This window comes from Zonotrichia leucophrys, unplaced genomic scaffold, assembly GCF_028769735.1.
Source record: "Zonotrichia leucophrys gambelii isolate GWCS_2022_RI unplaced genomic scaffold, RI_Zleu_2.0 Scaffold_38_522144, whole genome shotgun sequence".
Lineage (NCBI taxonomy): Eukaryota > Metazoa > Chordata > Aves > Passeriformes > Passerellidae > Zonotrichia > Zonotrichia leucophrys.
The window spans coordinates 461,392-483,210 of NW_026992243.1; the positions used below are offsets into that span (position 1 = coordinate 461,392).

A 21,819-nucleotide genomic window follows, 5' to 3' on the forward strand; every position below is an offset into this window, starting at 1 on the left:
AGTTTATGTACTGTTGGCACAGCTCGGAGAACTTTTCCCTGACAGGAACTGACTCTCTCACTGACATTTGAACAGGTCCTGGTTTGTCTCTTTAGCTGGGCCAGAAATGATGGGATACTAAGGATGAGTGTGCACCTACCCCTGCTGCCTCCAGCCCCATTCCTGGCCATGGCATGGGGGCCCTGGAGCAACTTGGGCAGGCAGAGAGCTTGCAGAGAGCAGCAGGGCAGGGAGCTCTGCTGAACTTGCTCAGTGCCAGGGAGCCTGAGCTGATGGATGTGTGGGAGCTGGAGAGCAGCCAGCATGCTGAGAGCTCAGCAGTACTTGGGCTCAAAGGCTGCTGGGGAAGTGTAGGAGGGAAGGGCAGCAGTAGAAGAAATGAGGGGCTTGAGAAAAGCAGGTTTTGACATCCTGCAGAATGGCTTTGTGGGGACATGGCTGGAGATCAGCTCTGGCTGTGAGACGCCTTAGGGGCAGGGAGAGAACAGTGATCTAAAGCCACTGCCATGCCATCCAAAAGGGCAGTGGAGGCAGTGGCACACCAGAACATCTTGATGACAAACATGTGAATGCCAGCTGGGAATGCAGCTACACTTGCAGAGGAGTGAACACGAGGGCAGAGGTGGCAAATGTGGGACATGGTTTCTCCCTCACCACTTCGTGTTCCCTTCCCCATCCTGGGCCAAGCTGGACGATCAGTTTGACTTTTCCTGCCAGATCCCAGTTAAATGCATGGCTAAATGTCCTGAGGCATGAATGAAGGCAAGGCTGGATTCTTGATCTGATCACTGTGTTCTACTCTTTCCAGATTTCCTTGCTGTATTCCAGTGGTGGGGATATGAAGAAGGGGTTGCTGGGACCACCTTTGATCCCCCCCATACGCAGGGCAGTGAGTCCCCCTGTGGGCCCTGCTGCAGGGTCCCTGCCAAGCTCTCACCAGCTGGAATTCCAGGAGTCCCAGGAGATGAGGTAAGCCAAGGTGTCTGTTGCTGCAGTGTGCTGTTCAGCTCTCTCTTCCCATCTTGTGGGGTTATTTTGCCCAGTCAGGTGTCCCATGTATTTTGGCAAACCTCTGTGTATTCTCCATTTTGGCCATCTATGATGATCCAGTGCAATGTCAAAGGCAACACCAATGTCCCAAGAGCAGAGGTGATGGTGGGGAAGAGGAGGCAGGGCTTTAAAGCACCTCAAGATGGGTCCTCTGCTGGACCTTGGCCATTGTTTCATACAGAGCTTGGCCAGCTCTGTGTGACTCCAGCAAGTGAAAGCTTAAGGAGCATGAATTAGCTTTGCATCCTGTTGGGTCTATCGGTTGCATTTCCTCCTTTGTCATAGTGACCATGCTAAGAAGGTTTGCCTCCTTTCATGGTATGCCCATTCTCTCCATTCTCTTTCTACCTCCTCACATGTTCTTTTGTCCTCCATTTTCTCCAGGCCAGAATCCAGCAGCATAAACAAAGAGAAGAACTCTGAACCTGCAGGTAGGTACAGGGCATGTCTGTCCTAAAATGACCATTGCATTCTTGACTCAGAGGTGACATTTGAAAAGCTTGCTTAAAACCAATTCTTCTCAAAATTTCCTTAAATTCATTTCAATTCATTGGTGGGCTCAGTGGACTCTCTGAGAGCCCAGTCCCTGGGAGCATTCTCTGGTGCTGCAATGTGAATTCCTCCACTTTGCAGGCATGACTAGGTTCATTTTTTCCAAGTCTTTCCACCCTTGGCTCCTTCCCTCAAAGCTATTGCCACCCATCCGGATCAGCTCTCCTTCTTCTAACAATAATAAAATGGACAGCATGGAAGAAGAGAACAAGGAAACTGGCACTGGCTATGATAATGACCATAGAGAAAACCAGGAGCAGAGTTCAGAAGGAAAATGTTCTAAGGTAAGGAGACCAAACTAAGTCCTGTGCAGTAGATTTTCAGTTTATGTGTTAGAGCCAGAGCTTGGAGACCTTTTCCTGTGCTGTGAGCCCAGGGAAGCAGCTGAGCCAAAGAAGAGCTCAGCTGGATGCTGTTCTTCAGGCTGTCTTTGCAATGGGTGTGTAGTGCACACTTCACATCCTCAGTGTGTATAAATAACAGGAGAGGTCTTTGAATGGTTTCTGGGCTCTGCTGTGGTTCCTCCTCTGTCTTAGGGCTGAGAGAACACAAACTAGCAGTCAGAGCAGCTAAAGTTGTCCACTCTGGAAAAACTGTCCTCCTAGATTTATTAAACAATGGGTTTCTTTGAACTGTCTCTGTGTCTTGGTGATGGTTTCTGTCAGCTGTGTCTGATCAGGATGGAAAAAGGTGTTTGCAGGAACAGGCAGTCCTGCAAAGTCAGTTCCAGGTTGGCTCAGCTTTTGAGTTGTAGAGCCATGCCCTCTGCACAGTTGTCCCTGATGCTATTTCAGGACTTCATCAGCTTCTAGGCAGCTGTGTGCTCTGGCATGGGTTTGTGCAGAGGGAAGGGAAGGGAGGTGGCCATGGGGAGAGCAGCCCGGAGCCCAGCCCCGTGACTGCCTTTGCAGCAGGGCCATGACCTGCAGTTCTTCTGGGTTTGCCATGGGGTGCAGGAAGAGGCAGATGAACAACAGCTTTGGTAAACAGAATGTGCAATCCAAGGCTCTGGTAGGTGACTTCAGCCTTGCTAAGAAAGGGCCCAGTGTAACCCTGACAAGAACTGACCCTCTCACTGACGTTTGAACAGGTCCTGGTTTGTCTCTTTAGCTGGGCCAGAAATGATGGGATACTAAGGATGAGTGTGCACCTACCCCTGCTGCCTCCAGCCCCATTCCTGGCCATGGCATGGGGGCCCTGGAGCAACTTGGGCAGGCAGAGAGCTTGCAGAGAGCAGCAGGGCAGGGAGCTCTGCTGAACTTGCTCAGTGCCAGGGAGCCTGAGCTGATGGATATGTGGGAGCTGGAGAGCAGCCAGCATGCTGAGAGCTCAGCAGCACCTGGGCTCAAAGGCTGCTGGGGAAGTGTAGGAGGGAAGGGCAGCAGTAGAAGAAATGAGGGGCTTGAGAAAAGCAGGTTTTGACATCCTGCAGAATGGCTTTGTGGGGACATGGCTGGAGATCAGCTCTGGCTGTGAGACGCCTTAGGGGCAGGGAGAGAACAGTGATCTAAAGCCACTGCCATGCCATCCAAAAGGGCAGTGGAGGCAGTGGCACACCAGAACATCTTGATGACAAACATGTGAATGCCAGCTGGGAATGCAGCTACACTTGCAGAGGAGTGAACACGAGGGCAGAGGTGGCAAATGTGGGACATGGTTTCTCCCTCACCACTTCGTGTTCCCTTCCCCATCCTGGGCCAAGCTGGACGATCAGTTTGACTTTTCCTGCCAGATCCCAGTTAAATGCATGGCTAAATGTCCTGAGGCATGAATGAAGGCAAGGCTGGATTCTTGATCTGATCACTGTGTTCTACTCTTTCCACATTTCCTTGCTGTATTCCAGTGGTGGGGATATGAAGAAGGGGTTGCTGGGACCACCTTTGATCCCCCCCATACGCAGGGCAGTGAGTCCCCCTGTGGGCCCTGCTGCAGGGTCCCTGCCAAGCTCTCACCAGCTGGAATTCCAGGAGTCCCAGGAGATGAGGTAAGCCAAGGTGTCTGTTCAGCACTGTAAGCTGCAGTGTGCTGTTCAGCTCTCTCTTCCCATCTTGTGGGGTTATTTTGCCCAGTCAGGTGTCCCATGTATTTTGGCAAACCTCTGTGTATTCTCCATTTTGGCCATCTATGATGATCCAGTGCAATGTCAAAGGCAACACCAATGTCCCAAGAGCAGAGGTGATGGTGGGGAAGAGGAGGCAGGGCTTTAAAGCACCTCAAGATGGGTCCTCTGCTGGACCTTGGCTATTGAATTCCTCCCTAATTGTTGTGGTGACATTTGGGAACTCTACTGCATGGGATGGGTCCTGCAGGTCTTTGAATGCTGTTATCCTTGACTGTCAAATTTGGCAACCATGAGAATATGCTTGGGCAAAGTTTGGCTACTGGAGAGGTGTCTGCAAATTCGGCTTCTGTAAACATCAGGTGTAACTTCACAGTGCCTGGGGCTCCACAGTGAAATGAGATGCCAGATAAATGTTGCAGTATAGATGTAAAATCTGATGTATAATCCAATTGATGTTTAATGTTTTGATCTGGGCTTAAGATCAAAGAGGGAAAGGTGCTATAGAAGAGGCACAGGACTGTACCTGATGGAAAAGTATTTGCTTGGATATGCAAGAGAAAATGTAGCTATTACCCTTATGCAAGAGCTAACAATAAAGAGGGAGTCACAGAAGTATCATGCCAATTGTGAATCTTCAGTGGCTTTTAAGGTGTGATCTGCACATCCTTCCCTAGCATCTGAGTTGGAAACCAGGCTTTGTTTTCTTGAAAGAGCCTGCAGGTGTAATATCATTCTCAGGAGACAGCAGTGCTCTGACCACATGTGGCACAAGAATGTCACCAGGGTAAGGCACAAGCAGGCAAAGTCAAGCTTTGGCAGCTGTACAAAAGTAGCTGCCCTCCATTCAGTCATGCCCTCCAAAAGGATAGGCAGCAGAACTGGGGAATTCTGATGCAGATTGAAGAATTATTGCTGTGTTTTAGCTGGAGCTTGGCCACCTCTGTGTGACTCCAGCAATGGCAAACTTAAGGACAATGAATCAGCTTTGCATCTTGCTGGGTTTGTGTGTTTCATTTCCCCCTTCATCACAGTGACCATGTTTAAAAGTTTTGCCTCCTTTCATGGTACACCCTTTCCCTCCCTTCTCTTTCTACCTCCTCACATGTTCTTTTGTCCTCCATTTTCTCCAGGCCAAGACCCAGCTGCAGAAGCAAAGAGAATTCTGAACTTGCAGGTAGGTACAGGGCATGTCTGTCCTAAAATGACCATTGCATTCTTGACTCAAAGGTGACATTTGGAAAGCTTGCTTAAAACCAATTCTTCTCAAAATTTCCTTAAATTCATTTCAATTCATTGGTGGGCTCAGTGGACTCTCCCAGAGGCCAGTCACTGGGAATGTTCTCTGGTGGCACAGTGAAAATTCCTCCAGTGTGAAGTGTTGAGTGGTACCTGGGGGCCATAGGGATGCAGCGCTGGAAGAGGATACTTTCCTCTCCATGTTGCTCATTCTTTTTATCTCCCTGCAGCCTTTTTAGTGTCACAATTAGCAGGGGAAAGAAGGCATTTAGCATGAAATGAGAGAGGTTCCCCCTCCTTCCTCCTGCTTTTGAAGCAGAAAACCTTTCCTTGGGGCACTTTCTGAGCGGAACCCTTTGAGATGTGAAGGGGATTCATGGACATTGCCTGGCTTTGTATTGGCAGAAATAGGGAAACTTTCTATGATAGAAAGTTCTTTTGAATTTGCCAGTGAAGGAGAAAGAGCCTTCCAAATGGATACATCCTATGCAGGGTGTGAGTTTGTCATCCTGTGGCAGAACAAGCCCAAAGCCACCTATGGCAGGTTCATAATGACAAATCTCTTCCCAGCTCTCTCTGCCTGTGTCAGTGTTGCAGGCTGAGGCTGGGGCAGGAGATGCCTTCTGCCTTGTTCCTGTCCCTGCCTTGCCTGATCCCTGACAAGTGGAATTGTGCCAGACAAAATGCAGTCTCTGGTGCATCTGGGTCAGGCAATGCTTTCAAGTTGAAAGCCTCAATGACACTGTTGTTGTTCCTTTGCCATCTCTGGTTGTGTAATGATAGGAGAGATGACACTTGGAGAAATGATTCTGCTGATGCAGAACAAGGGATCAGATCCCCTGGTCCCTTTGGGGGTCAGGGTTAGTTCTGCCAAATCCTGGCTACAGCCCCCCTTTGGAATGACTCCTTCATTGCTGATATGAAGCTGAAATGCTTAATGCACTAGAAAATAGTATTGCTCAGTAAGTAAGGTGACATTTTTGCTGGATCAATTCTGGACTAGAAATGACCTATCTCATTAAACATTACCTGTCTCACTTTTATTACTGACCACTGCATTCTACAGGGTGAAGGAATCCAGGTTTAAGACACTCATCCTGCTTGGCTGCCATATGATTTTATTCTCTGTGCAGCCATGTAAAGAACTAGTTCTCTTAATTCTAACTGCTTTGTTGGAGAGTATTTCAAAATTACCTACCCTCTGCTATTTCCATTAGGAATATTTTGAATTGACAGTATTAGCCAAGATCAGAAATGTTTTGAGGCAGGTCATGTTTATGTTGTGTTTGGGTGTCTCTGCTGAAAAGACAGCAGGGAATAAACCCCCAGAACAAGTAAGTAGAGCAAAAGTGGAACTTTGGGATGAGCACTTTGTTCCCTACCAATACAGGCTCACAGAATACTGGGCACATCTAATGCAGAAAGCAAAGCTTCTTTTTTATCTGAAACGTGGTGCCATTGTTTGTGTCCCAGCTCTTCTTTTGTTGTAAAGACTAATATAAAAATCCCAAAAATGCAATACCCCACCTGGAATTGAGTGGGACCTACAGAAACAAAGGCCTTGAAAATTACTTTTGAAAACAATTACTTCCTTGCCAGTGTCAGATTCTAGAGAGCACTGTGAATTCCCAACTGTTTGGAAGGAAAGGGATCCTGTAGTAGTGGGGAGGCAACGGGCATCACATGAACTAGTAGAGCCCTTCTCTTTTGGCTTGCCATCTCCATATTGTTCAGAGAAATTAAACTGATGCTTGTTTCATGAAAAATAAAAAACCATGCAATCTTCTCAGTAACTAAAATACGCTTTGAATTCCTCACCCATTAGATGGGTTGATTGTAAAGGCATGAGTTCAATTAACTCACTTCTTCTCTTGTACCTGAATGTCATCTGCTTCTGAGCCTACAGCAAAAACCCAGAGGAAGAAGGAAAAGAGCTCTGGGTTCAAGACAGGAGCTGGGATGCCTCTGTTGCCAAGGAAACAGGCTGAGCTGTCGGGCTTGGAGCCTCCTGTGCTGGAGCCCGGCCTTGGGAATGGAGGTCTGGGCTCGCGGGAGGCTCAGGGGCCTTGGGCCAGGAGCCCCGGCAGAGCCGCGGAGCAGTGCCGGCCCAGGGGCACTGCAGGGAGGACAAGGACAGAGGGCAGGGGCAGCTGGGCTGTTGGCTGGCAGGAGGAAGGGTCTTGTGGCAGCCCAGAGAGGCTGTGCACATTGCCAGGGAACAGCTGTGCCCTGCATGTGCCCCTGCAATGAGCTGTGATGCTGCCAGTGCCCCTGGAGCTGTAGGGCTGCTGAGCTGTGGGGCAGGCAGAGGAGCAGGAGGGTGCATGTGCAGCTGAGCCATTCCTGGGGAGCACAGGGCTCGGGGCTCCCTGCTGTCCCAGGGCAGCCCAGAGGCCAGGCTGTGCCTGTGCTAGCTCTGGGCAAGTGGCTCAGGGTTGTGCCCTGGCCTGCCTCAAGTGTCTGCCAGCAGCAGCATGTTTCCCTGTGCAGCTGTTTAGAAGTTTGCAGGAAATGTGTCCCAGGAATTATGGAGCTTCAGCTGCTTTAGATTGCATCTCTGCCTCTGTTACATTTTGTGTGTCCCTTTTGCTGGCCTGACTGACAGCAGTGGTCTCAAGGAGGTTACCTCGGGATCTGTAGTTTCCCTGCCAACATCCAAAATGCATTTACCTTCCAAGGCCCTCCTTTCACAGAGCTGCTATCTAAGTCTCCTTTTTTATTATTATGCTGACCATTCTGCAGGGGCAAAAAATCCTGATCTAAAACATTGCTTTTTTTCTACTGCATTGCCGCCTAATTTATCCTCTGTGAAGTTGTTGTATAGAACTGCAACTAGAAAATCAGCCTTTAGTCATCCTGGCCTGAAAGTGGCCCAATCTCATACAGTTTAGAATGAAAATCCTTGGGGAAAATGAAATATCTAGTGTCAAGAACACAGTTCACACTTGGCTAACACTCCTGCACTCCTGCAATGCTCAGATTTTCTTTGAATGTCCTGTGAAATATTCCAACAAAGAGAAGATAATGTTGATCTAAATGCATCCAGGTATTAGAACTTGGGCTTCTTTCAGGAACCGGAAAGATGATGTTTACTACAATCAGCATGAATAAGGGCAGATAAGAATCTCTGTCAAGGGCAATCTCCTTCTCTGCCCTTCTCTATCACACACAGAGGCTTTCCAGCATGCAGGGGCTGGGGCCTTCATCATGCAGCAGGTTTCAGTCTGCTGGCCAACAGAGTCATGTCATGTCTGCTGCCAGTAGTCCATCCCCTGGGAGAGGGTCTAGGCATTGTACCTTGCTGCTCTCAATCCCAATCTCTGTGTCTTGAGAGCTCTGCACTCCGGAACCTGTCTTGCCTGTTGCCCAGCATTGTGTTTTTGGGGGCTTGAAGTCTGTCAAGGAATATTTGAAGTCTTACAGGAATCTTTGCTTCCATTCCCAGGCCTCCCACTGAGCCAGGCCAAGGAGACAGATCATTCCACCAGTCCTGGTCTTACAAGGGACAAAGAGCTGAGGGACGCCTTTGGAAAGGTAAGGGATAAGGACAGGGATGAGCAGACTTCCTTTCCAGTGGCTGTTTAGTGCTTGGCCCAAAATGTCACTGAAAATCATCATCTTCCACTCTAGGGGAATGGGGATTCACTTGGGAATATATTGGACAGCTACAGAACCACTGCTTGGCTATTTCCAGTGGTGCCAAGGTCTCTGGTTGGAGATGGTGCTAAGGTCATGCCTGAATGCCTGAAGCATTTTTTTATGTGCAAAGGCTGTTTTAGAGAAGTTCTGAATGACAGAGCAAGCTACACATCAGTGAACGTGGGCAAAGTGCATCCTTGGAAGCAGAGAAGCTAAGATTCTAATGTTGGGTGCAAGCAAGGCTGCAAAATCAAATGGTAGAGGTTGATTTTTCCTGGTTACCTTTGTGTCTGTATCTCACAGCCCTCTCATTCCCAAGTTTTCTGCTCATGAACGTCAATGCTTCTGTAACTTGTTTTCACATGACTCCTCCTTTTGGTTCCTGGTCTCAGAGACCAAGTCCTTCAGAGTCCTTCAGAGCTGAGTCCTTTAGAAGCCAGGAAGTGAGAAACAGCTGCAAAAAAAAAAACAAAAAAACAAACTCCTGGCCATGAGTGTCAAGCAACAGCTCATTAGCCCTCCTTGCTGGGTATTGCACCTGGTTTTTTTTCTCCTGCCATAGCCTGTAGGAACTGAACTGCCTGCTCCCTGGCCATGTCAGCTCTTCCTCTGCCTTGGAGCACTCCTATGACTTTCATGCTTCAAGCAGGGCTTCCTGACATTGGTTGCAGTTGCAGCAGTGTAAGGTTATGGCTCTGAAGTGTTCCACCTCACTGTGTGTAATTGCCAAGGTGAGGACAGGAGATATTCCTCTGAAATTATTGGAATGTGGATGGAGCTGCATTGAAGCCTATGGCACTCTGTGGACTCTGTGCTCCTGATGAGATGTTGTGTGTGGTTTGTGTGTCTCTGCTTACAGTCTATGATGTATTTCCATTGCACCCAGATCCGTGCTGCTTTGTACATGTTGGCTCAAAAGAACTTGGGGCGGAAGCACGCAGAGCTTTTGGAGAGAGAGATGAAGAAAAGGAGACAAAGGAAAACATTCTTGCAGCCTATTCCTGAGACAGTTGAGCTTGGGGATGCAGCTGAAGCAAGTAAGTGGTGCCTACACTTGTGGTGGTCCTTTTTCACCACTTGCTTGCCCTTTGCACAGTGTTGCAATCAGACTGGGGAGCTGTTCAGCTTGCATCTGAGTGGAAGCTTGCTTGGGATTTAATTCTGTTTCCCAAAGAAAAATACAGAGGCATGAAGTGTCTTGCCCATGGCCTCACTGAGTCAGTAACAGAATATCGGCTTCCCCCCTTCACCTCTAAAGTCCTTCAGAGTAGAAAATTCTGTCTTGCAAAGTACACTAAGGTTTCAGACTCTCCTGGAGAGCAGCCTCCAGGGAAGGGGAGCCCAAAAGAATGCTTTTCAACCAGACTGCTACCTGGAAGAAACAAAATTCAGCTCCTTCTGATGAAAACACCAGAGATCCTTCTCCTGCCACTCCCTGCTGAGGAGCTGGCACTGTAGGGCTGTGCTGAAGCCCCAGCCAGGGCTAATGTTGCGGTCCCAGGAGCAGCAGCGTTTCTGACTGGATCCTGGCTGAGGATGTGAGCGCTGCCGAGGGCAGCAGCGGGGCCCTGAGGAGGCAGCACTCAGCCCGAGGGCAGCAGGCAGGGTTATCTGCACTTTCCTTTGGCAACTGCCCCTGCCAGCCTCTGGAACAGGAGAACAAAGGCAAAGCAATACTGGGTTTCCTTGTTTCTTAGGGGAAGCATCACTGCAATTTGGTTTTAAGCTAGAATAAGGTAGGGTTTTTTTTATAATGAAAGGGGATGAAAAGCTGGAAGGTTTTCCCAGAGAAGCTGTTGGTCCATCCTTGAAGGTGTTCAAGGCCAGCTTACATGGGGCTCTGAGGAATCTGATCAGGATGAAGATGTCACTGCTCACAGGGGTTGGACTAGATGATGCTTAAAGGTGCCTTCCTACCTGTCAAAGTGAGGGAGCGACCACCTTTGTTGATTTAGCATCTGACTCCATTTATTCACTCAATCAATCACTTTTTATAACCGTGTTAATTAAATTCATGCATATTGCAAACCCGAGCTCACAATAGGTCAGAGATAACACACCAGCCCCTCCTTATGTTTCCAATACCAAGATTTGGGTTCTCAAAATTATTTTTGCTTTCCCAAAACAGCCAAAGATAGAATATCTACTTGTTATGAGAAAGCTGCCTGAGAACTCTGGTATGCAAGGTTCTTCATGTTTGTCACTTTTACTTGTAATTAAAAACAACCTGAGAACTTCTACTGTTTACAGAAACAGGCTGTGAGAACCTGTCCCCCACAGCTGCCTTCCAAGCCATTTCTGAAAAAATCTCCAACAATTCCCGGTTTTTTCTTTTTTGCACAAGGAGGTTGGTATGCTAGGTTTTTCTATCGTTCCACTGACCATATCTTGAATGCCACCAAGAATACAAAGCAAAACAAATAAAAGCATTCAAAAATACACTCAGTATCTCTATAAGGTCCCCCAGCCATGGTCCGAGCAATGGCTTTTACCCCAAAGGGTTAAAAGGCTGTCAGCTATCCTCCCTCATGTGCACCTGGGGAGGAGGTGAACGGCGAGTCTGAAAATGATCCTTTTTGTCCTTGAAGTTTTCACATCCACCCTTTTCTTGGGTTTCTCAGAAAAGTTCAAGATCAGTTTTACAGACTGTAATCCTTTGGCTCAAATGGCATGATTTGCGGAGAAAGGAAGAAACCTCACAACTTGTAAAAGTTGTAAAGCCCGGTATGCCTTTATTACGACGTGCGTCGGACGCAAGCCTCCCAAAAGGCGTGCGTACCCCCGGAGACTCCGAGTCCTCTTTTATCCCCCCTTCCAAATGCATATGCATACAGTTTCAAATTAAGTTCATACATATTCATTCCACGCGACATTTAGCACTAATTCTTCTTTATCGAAGGAATTCCTAGGTCGGGGGCAGATTGACCTCGTGGTTTTCTGTTTTTCTTTCTCTGTCTCCTTGCTGTCTCTGGAATGCGGCCTCTCCTTCAGCTTTAGCTCCACAGACCCTTCACCTCTCCCAGACACTTCACCTAGTTCAGGATGGATCCTTACTCTGTCTCATTCCCCCCTTTCCTAGGAAATAAGTAAATTCTTTTACTTAAGGAAAATTTCCACGACAATAAGTGTCTTTTAGCGCTTTACCATGTACATTCGACAAAGAGGTTAGTACAGCTATTCGTTGTAGCATCCTACAGTTCCAAATTAACAATATAATAGACAATCCTAAGCTTATCCCAACTAATATTAGTAAAACTACAATGGGGTGACACAACTTATTAAGGACTCCATTCGCAGTTGGTGACCATCCAAAGATCACATCCCACCAGTGATGAGTCATATCTTGTCTTATTCTTTGTAGAACCCTGGTTATCTCCTTTGTATCATGTTGGACAGTAATTAATGTTTTCTTTCCACTCTCCTGAATTTCTTTCAGGATTTCCAATAGGTCTTGGTGTTTAATTAATTGTTTTACCAATGTAAGGTTCATCCCAATAGGGGTAGGTAGTAGTCTGTGATACATCGTGTAATTAGCTTGAATCAGCTGGTGGGATGTCACTGGGGCCAAGTACGAAAAATCACACCTGGTAATCTTAACAAAATTACAAATACAAAAGTTAGAATGATTTCTACTAGACAGAACAACATCATTGCTATCAACTTTTACTGCAGCACAGGCAGTCCTCAGACACACACATCCATTCCCAGTATATACAAGCACAGTTTTCTGGTCGGTGACTGGATGAACTTCAAAGTGACAAATACTCTGTTCAGTGTCCAGACACACGTCCTGAGCATTAATAGTGTTGCTCTCACAAATGAATCCCATCTGTTCTCTAGTAATGCAGGATTCTACATTTACTGTCTGCCACTTTCCATTCACCTTTCGTGCCCACACTCTATGTTCTGAAGGATAGAGTATTGTTTTTTCATGGTTTAACCCTAGGGCAATGATGGGATGGATAACAAAAACTGTGGCATTACGTATGGTAAGCACAAAGGCAGTTGCTACATTATAAACGGGATCATAGGTGAAATTCACCATAGTCCACCAAGATTGGAACTTCCTTTCAAAATCGATGGCATTATCCCACACAATCTTCCGAATTTCAGCTGGAAAATTACCTTCATTCCCTTCCCATATGATCAGAGCTGCTGTTGCCTGCACCCATAACTGTGCTTGTATACAACTGAGAGCTAAAGACACATTATCTTGGACTGCACCAAGTGCTTCTGTTATTAACCTGTGGTCTTGGTCCCCGGTCGTTTCCCATTTTGACAGTACTTTTGAAATCTGCCACTGGCTAGTTCCTAATGCCAACAGAGATGATTGTAAGGGTTGCCTCAATTTTGTTAGGCTGCCTGCTGCAGTGATCAGTTTATTCATCAGTATCTCTGAATCAATTCCATTCAAAACTCCTAATCCTGTCCCTAATATGCCAGTTAGATCCCTTCTCATTCTGCTCCTGAGGTATGTCTGTTTTTGTAGCCATGTTGTCCAGCCCTCAAAGGAAGTTTTTAGGAAGGAGGAGCAGACTGGTTGGATTTTTGAGATGTTAATTTGCATTATCAGCTCCACACGTTTGAGAGACCATTCTGGATTGAATAATAGTTGTTGTTCATCCACATTCTTTACTACATAGGGGCCGACTCCGTACAACTCGGGTTCAAGTTTGGGTTGAGTCTGAACTATTTGGGTCTTGGTGTGGGCTGTGTAAGGTCCTGCTGTGGTGAAAGGTGTAGTGTCTATTTTGAATTTAAATGAAAGCCCAATATCTTCCTGTTCCCAAAGGCAAATTATTTCTACAGGCTGTATTAAGGTGAAATTACACCAGCAGTCTGATTCATTTAGGCTATCACAGATTTCCTGGTGTTCATATTCATCAGAGAGGTTGAGACACTAATTTCATTTGGTTTCTCATGGGCTGTCCCATTTATCATCCGGCACCCTACCTTGATTTCTTCTCCTCTAATCCCTTGAAGTGTCCATAGTTTCTGTTCCTGCCATTCCTGCTTCTCATATACCTGATCTCCATGAATTACCACAATGGACAGGTTTAAATTCTCAGAAAGTTCTCCCATGGATCCAGTATACTGTTTAAATGCCCGGGACCAAGGCCATTCAACATTGCTCTGAATAAAGGTACTCTCAAATTCTAAAACTTCAGTTATGATTATACACAAAATGATCTTACAAACTAAAACATGAGCTACTCCCGACCGCAATTTACTCATTTTGCCCAAGTAAGTTTTAGTCTCAGTTCATTGTCTCCTGGAGTCACTCCTCAAGGGGTCTCTGGGCCTTCTTCACCCGGGAGTGATGAATCCAGGCGTTCTGCTCCTTGATTTTGATTGCAGTGAAGGTGGTGAGAAGCACTTGGAACGGTCCCTCCCACTGCGGTTCCAAAGTTTTTTCTGTAAGAGACTTAACATATACATAATCTCCAGGCTGTATGCTATGAACTGGCCCATCTAACTCCCGGCTCCGAGTTCCTGCCACATGTTTCTCAATTTCTCTGAGCTGTTTGTTTAAGGCCACCATGTAGGTGGCTAGTGTCACCTCTCCAATGTGGGTGGACATTCCCTTTTGTATTCCATATGGTCTCCCATAGAGTATTTCAAAAGGGCTTAACTTTTCTTTAGCTCGAGGTTTCGTTCGAATTCGCAATAGTGCTAGTGGAAGAGCTTGGGGCCAGGGCAGATTAGCTTCCTGCCCCAGTCTTATGATTTGCTGTTTAATCAAATGATTCATTTTCTCCACCTGGCCACTTGATTGGGGGTGGTATGGGGTGTGGAGCTCCCAGTCTATGCCCAGATGGCTACTAATTTGTTGCACTATTTTGGAAATGAAATGTGATCCTCTATCTGAGGATATTGTGGCTGGAACTCCGAAGCGCGGTATTATCTCTTGTAATAACACCCTGGTCACCTCTCTAGCTTTGACAGTTCTGGTGGGGAACGCTTCTGGCCACCCTGAAAATGTATCTGTCAATACCAACAAATATCGATACCCCCCTTTCCTTGGGAGTTCTGAAAAGTCAATTTGCCACTGTTGTCCAGGCCCATGGCCCCTCCCAATCTGACCGAGTTTCGGCCTGGGGATATTTTTGGGGTTAGTCTGGAGGCAAAGATCACACTGTCGAGTTACCTGAGTAATAGTGGCATATAAATTTCTAGCAACAATCCTCTCAATCAGGTATGTGTATAGGGCATTTATTCCCCTATAAATGTGTGTTTTCTGGTGTTCTTCCCTTACTAATGACCACAACAAATGAGAAGGGATTACCAGTTTCTTTTCAATGGTAGCCCACCCTTCTTGGCTATATGTCCCTTTTTGATCTTCAATTAATTTCCTATCTCTCTTGCTGTATTCTGGCTTACCTTCAAGGGAGATTTGTCCATCTGGGATAAGGACTCCTTCAGTAGCTACCTCCCCTTTTGCTGCTTCTTTTGCCTCTCTATCCGCCAGCTCATTTCCTTCTTCCAATTCTGAGCTCACTTTTTGGTGTGCCTTAATGTGCATAATTGCTACCTTTTCAGGCAGCTGAACTGCTTCCAGCAGCTGGATTATTTCTTGTGCATGTTTGATGTTCTTTCCCTGTGAGGTCAGCAGCCCCCTCTCCTTCCAGATGGCCCCATGTGCATGTACAACTCCGAATGCATACCTCGAGTCTGTGTAGATGTTTATTCTCCTCCCTTTTGCCCTTTCCAAGGCACGGGTCAGGGCAATTATCTCGGCCTTCTGCGCAGAGGTGCCTGTTGGTAAGGGTCCAGACTCGATTACCTCTCTATAGGTGGTCACTGCATATCCAGCATATCGCTTCCCATCGGCAACGTAGCTGCTCCCATCAGTGAACCAGGTCTCTGCGTCATCCAGGGGGGTATCCTTTAAGTCTGGGCGGCTGGAGTAGGTAGCTTCAATGGTCTCCAGGCAATCGTGGTGTACTGCCTCTCCTTGATTTCCACTGAGAAAAGAAGCTGGGTTGACAATATTAGTCACCACGATCTCTACATCATCTTGCTCCACCATGATGGCCTGGTATTTCAGAAACCTCTCTGGTGAAAAGCCAGTGGCCACCCTTTACTTCCAGTACTGCAGACACTGTGTGGGACACTAGCACAGTCAATTTTTGTCCCAGGGTAAACTTGCGTGCCTCTTGGATGTTCAGCACAACTGCTGCTACAGCTCTGAGGCAACCTGGCCATCCTTTGGCTGTTGCATCTAGTTGCTTAGAGAGGTAAGCAGCTGCCCTTCGGTATGGACCCAAGTCTTGAGCCAGTATTCCCAGGGCAATTCCCTGTTTCTCATGGGAAAATAGGAAGAATGGTTTACTCACATCTGGAAGTCCCAAAGCTGGAGCTGACATGAGAGCATCCTTTAGCTGGTGAAAGGCCCGTGTTGCTTCTTTCGTCCACTGGAGATCTCTGTTTCCATTGGCAATAAGAGCATAGAGGGGTCTGACGAGCAGTCCATAATTATAAACCCACAGCCGGCACCACCCTGCCATGCCTAGGAACGTTCGGAGTTCCTTTATTGTCTGGGGTTTTGGGGTTTGGCATATGGCTTCCTTGCGAGCCTGCCCTAAAGTCCGTTGCCCAGCACTCACCTCGTACCCCAGGTAGACTACTTGCTGTTTCACTATCTGTGCCTTTTTCTTGGATACTCTGTATCCTTGGAGTCCTAGGAAATTCAAAAGGCTTACTGTCCAGGCCACACATGCTTCCCTTGTCTGAGTGGCCAGTAGAAGGTCATCGACATACTGCAAAAGCCTTCCTTCTTCCTGTGGGGCTTCCCAGGATTCCAGATCCTTTGCAAGTTGTTCCCCGAACAGGGTGGGGGAATTTTTCCAACCTTGTGGTAGTCTGGTCCATGTGAGCTGGGTTTTGCGCCCACTTTTAGGGCTTTCCCATTCGAATGCAAAGAATTTTTGGCTGGCTTCATGGATGGGGAGGCAAAAGAAGGCATCCTTTAAATCTAGAACAGTGAACCAGGTTAGCTCAGGTGTTAGGCAAGTTAATAAAGTGTATGGATTGGCTACAACCGGATACAGATCTTCTGTGATTTTATTGATAGCCCTTAAATCCTGTACTATCCGGTATGTCCCATCAGATTTCCGAACAGGCAGGATGGGAGTATTGAAATCAGATTGGCATTCCTTCAGCAATCCTAGTTGCAGAAAATTTTCGATTATTGAGCTGATTCCCTCCCTATCCTCTTTCCTTAGGGGGTACTGCTTGATTCTCACTGGCTGCGCTCCCTCCTTGAGTTTGATTACTATGGGAGAGGCATTTTTTGCCCTTCCTGGCACATCAGAGGCCCACACCCCAGGAAATACCTGACTTAATATTTCCTCATCAATTTCTTCCTTAATGCCAGTAGCAGTCAGAGTTAAACTTAGTGCCTCTATGTACTTTTGATCATTCACCTCCAGAGTAATTTCCCCATTTTTGAATATAATGGTGGCTTGTAATTGTTCCAATAAATCTCTCCCCAAGAGTGCCCTTGGTGAATTAGGCATGTATAAGAACTTATGAATAACCCATTGTTTTCCCAATTTGTACTTCAAAGGTTTACAAAAATATGCCCTTTCAGACTGGCCAGTTGCCCCCTGCACTACAACATAATCATTTTCCACAGGCACTAAAGCTTTATTTAGGACTGAATATGTAGCTCCTGTGTCAACCAAAAATTCCACCCTTTTCCCTTCTTCCCCCAGCCTCATTGTTATAACCAGTGGATCCGCTGGGGCAGGATCCTCCGGTCCTCCTCAGTTGTTTTGTACGTGTGCAGCCATCTGTTGGTCACTCCTTCTTCGTTCTGGGCATTGGTCTTTCCAGTGACCAATTCTTTTGCAGATTGCACACTGGTTCCTGCCCAACCGAGGTGGTCCTTGTCTCGGTGGGCCCTGGTTGTGTTTCCTCTGCCTTTCCTCCTGTACCACTGCCACCAACCTTTTCATTCCTCGTTTATATCCTTCCTCCCGGTTACTAAATACTCTCCAGGCCTCTTCTAACAAGGCTTCAAGATTTCTCGCGTCTGCTCCCCGAATCTTCTGAAGTTTGCGCCTGATATCTCCAGCAGACTGCCCCAAAAATGAATTAACTAGTTGGTTTATCCCTATCTCAGACTCCGGATCTAATGATGTATGACGACGCATGGTATCCCTTAAACGCTCTAGAAATTCAGATGGAGTCTCAGAAGGCCCCTGCTTAAGCGAATATAAGGCAGACCAGTTTATGGTTTTTGGAATAGCTCTTTCCACCCCTGTTGCTATCCACTCTTGATACTCTGCTAATTTCTTTACCTCTGCCGACACATTAGGGTCCCATTCTGGGTCTTGGAGGGGGAAATGTTGTTTTACATCCAGCTGGGTGGCTTTACAGTAATCCTCTGCCAAATTTCCAGCTGTCTTTAAGATCAGCTGCTTCTCTGTCTCAGTGAAAGCATCCAGTAGTAGCTGGATGTCAGCCCAGTCTGGGTTGTGCTGTTTGATAACATACCGTAGGCGTTTGGCAGTGAGTATCGGGTCAACACGATAATTCCTCGCAATCCTTTCCCATGCTTCTAAATCAAGGGTGGTAAATGGCACTTTAATCATTAATTTGCCCCCTTCTGGTCCCACTGCCTGTCGCAGAGGGGCCTGTAGCACTACTTGCCTCCTAGTCCTAGATGCAATTGGACTCCCACGGGTGGGGTGGGCTCTAGTAGATGTGCCTTCCCCACCTGAGTCCTCCTCTTCTTTTTTGGGGAGGCTTCCTTCCTCCTCATCCTCAGTATCAGCCTCGACTTCCCTAACCCCCCCGCCTCGGGGAGGAGCTGGAGGATGCTTCACCCACTCAAATGTGTCCCGTTCTTGCTCCTCAGAACAATAAACCTTATCTGATCTCGTACACCGTTGTCCTATACTGCATGCTGAACAGCAGCGTTTGATTTGCCCTCTCTTTGCCTTGTTATCCCTTTCAAGGGCCAAGACCAGTGGGTCTGAGGGTGCTTTAATCCCACAGTCCCTCTGCCACTCTTGGTGGTTTCTTAAAACAAAAAACATATCAGCATACGAGACCTCATTCCATTTACCTTCCCATCTTAGAAACAACATCAACTGCAGTAAAGTATTATAGTCCAGGGTTCCAGTGGGTGGCCACCTTGCTCCGTCCTCTAGCCTATATAAGGGCCACCAGTGTGTGCAATACTGGATTAGATCCTTTTTATTCTCAGAGCCCCCCCGGCTAGTGACTTCCTTCCAGTGGGCCAAGATGCACCCTAAGGGGCTGGCCTGCGGAACTTCCTTATTCTGGTTAGTTCCCATTATCTCCTTCTTGCTCTGTCCCGCTTCCACCCAAACCTCTTTTCACAGGACTTCACAGTAGCTTCCCAGTCCTCCTCCCACAGACCCCAAGTGGCAGGTACCAGATGTGATTTCCCACACACAAGTTTTAAGATCTTAGGCTCTGAATCAGCTTGATCAGGAACCTCTAGTTTACACCTGGGGCACGTGCCCCATCGCCTGCTAGAACAACAATACCAGCGTTTCCCACAAACTACGCACTGTAATAATACCCACGCAGCGTGCCAGCCTCTTGATGCGCCAAAGGTTACTCGAAATTTCCCGCAAAAGCAAGCTATTCCATTTATTACAGGGAGCTCTAAATCTTCTACGGCAAGCTGTTCCCAGTCCAGACTTACAAGAATGCCAGCTGAAGTCCGGTAGAGTCCCTCTAAGTGAACTCGTTCGTCTCCTCTATTTATCCAATAATTCACCGGATTCACGAACTCCCAAGGGTCGAGTCCAAACCACTGAGGCAGAGGAACCCCTCGGGTTCGTCTAGCCACAGTGAAAGCACGCACAACCTACACCACAATTTACCACTTTTACTCAATAAACGCCCTCGCGCACGCTTTTCACAGTTCACTCTGTTTTCTCCGTCGGGCGCTCCCCGCCCCCGCACAGCCTGCTTCGGCCGGCGTTTACTCAGCCTTTCAAGCGGCGGGCAGAACTTTCGCCCCCCCGCACAGCCTGCTTCGGCCGGTGTTTACTCAGCCTCTCAAGCGGCGGGCAGAACTTTCGCCCCCCCGCGTAGTAGAGCACTATGCATCTGCTCTCTATATATCATACACTTTATACACTTGCACAACTTACAAATACAGCGCGCTGATCACACAATGCAACATACAGCAACACAGTGTCCGGACACCACTCACACACGCACAAACAGAAGAAACATACGTGAATTCAGCTCTGCCCTATCAGAATCTGAATTCTAATACACGCATACACGGGTTCACCCAGCTTACCCCGGAGCCGCTGGCAGTCCTGCTCCATCAGGACGACGAAGCAACGAACCCCGTCTCTAATACAGCTGCTCTATCAGCTGCAGCTGGCTTACCCTGGAGCCGCTGGCAGTCCCACTCTATCAGGACGATGGAATGAACCCCGTCTCTAATACAGCTGCTCTATCAGCTGATCCCAGACGTCTCTGGGTCGTTAATTCCCTTGTTCTCCCCCCCCCCCCCAGGGGCCCCTAGTACATACCGTGTCCTTCTCCGCGGCCAGCAGGTTCTTGTCTGTCCCGGCAGGAGGCAAGTCGAGGCGAGCGGAACTTCCTCCAGGAAAATCCTGGGGTGCGCCTAGGAGTCCGTCGGTCCTCCCCTGCCCCTGCGGGGACAGAGATGGAGACGGAAAGTATCTCCTGAACCTCCTGCCTGGCTCGCCAGAATGATTTGCGGAGAAAGGAAGAAACCTCACAACTTGTAAAAGTTGTAAAGCCCGGTATGCCTTTATTACGACGCGCGTTGGACGCAAGCCTCCCAAAAGGCGTGCGTACCCCCGGAGACTCCGAGTCCTCTTTTATCCCCCCTTCCAAATGCATATGCATACAGTTTCAAATTAAGTTCATACATATTCATTCCACGCGACATTTAGCACTAATTCTTCTTTATCGAAGGAATTCCTAGGTCGGGGGCAGATTGACCTCGCGGTTTTCTGTTTTTCTTTCTCTGTCTCCTTGCTGTCTCTGGAATGCGGCCTCTCCTTCAGCTTTAGCTCCACAGACCCTTCACCTCTCCCAGACACTTCACCTAGTTCAGGATGGATCCTTACTCTGTCTCAGGCATCAGCTGGGTAGTTCTCAGTCCTTGGTTGATTTGGAGTAGTGGAAAAGTAGCATGCATTTAAAACACTTAAAATATTTAAACTTAACAGACTTATTTTAAGATCAACAAAACTTATATGTAAAATCAATTAACTCTAATAAAACTTAAACAAGAATCAGAAAAGCTCTACTCACAAATGCTTCTGATTGTCTCTTTTAACTAGTCTCTCTAATGTTCACAACAACACCCTGCATACAGGTCATAAAATAAATGCCTATCATAAAAGCATAAATTTATCTAACATTATTTAAATTTAATAATATTTAGATTTAAAATATTTAAACTTTAAATATTTTAACTTAACAGAATTTAACATTATTTAAACTTAGTTTTAACAAAAATCAGCTGATTTTAAATTCTAGATAACTTATACTTAATATAATTTTAATCTTAACAAAAAACTTTTGGTCAACAAAAGTTTGTCTGCCTGCAGTCATGATAGAAAGCAAGTGATATCTCAGAATGAATACCAAATGCTGTATGTTTTTGTTAATCACAATCTTTTAAAAACCATGCTTTTATTAACTAAAATTTGAAATTATTAATTATTTCAAATGTTTTTATTTCATATTTTATTATTATTTTATTTTATTATTTATTATTATTTTATTATTTATTTCATATTTTATTAGTATTTTATTATTATTATTCATTTTATTATTTATTATTTTATTTTATTATTTCATATTTAATTATTATTTTATTATTATTATTTTATTATTTATTTTCTATTTTATTAGTATTTTATTATTATTATTTATTTAATATTTTATTATTTCATTTATATTATTATTATGCCTTCCAAAGTGGCTTTGGAGTAGGAAACACCACTTTAAAAAACAAACATTTCCTTTGGATTCAGAGAAAGGAAACAATTCTTATTTTAAAATAATTATATAGCAATTTTATAAAATGCCTCTTTGAGGAAATACATCAACAGATATTTTCCTTGTGTAAAATAGACATTTTTCAGCTTAAATCTTTAAAACACCTATACTATTTAAAGTTTGTGTTCATGCATTACCTTCTATATCAGTAATTCAATAAAACTTCTAATCTATACCAAAACTATTTTTCTTTACCACTCCTAATTTAGCTTTCAGGGCTTGAGCTAAAACCATGTCATCAG

At 46.2% G+C, this 21,819-nt stretch overlaps 1 protein-coding gene across 1 annotated transcript in view; it reads right to left on the reverse strand.

The window, feature by feature from the left end:
• The window catches only part of LOC135460410 (uncharacterized), a 51,407-nt gene extending 33,908 nt beyond the window's left edge, over positions 1–17,499 (reverse strand). The window contains 2 exon segments of the mRNA XM_064737222.1: positions 14,921–15,504; positions 15,641–17,499. Coding sequence (XP_064593292.1) covers positions 14,921–15,504; positions 15,641–17,499 — 2,443 coding nt within the window.
• Positions 17,500–21,819: the final 4,320 nt, after the last annotated feature.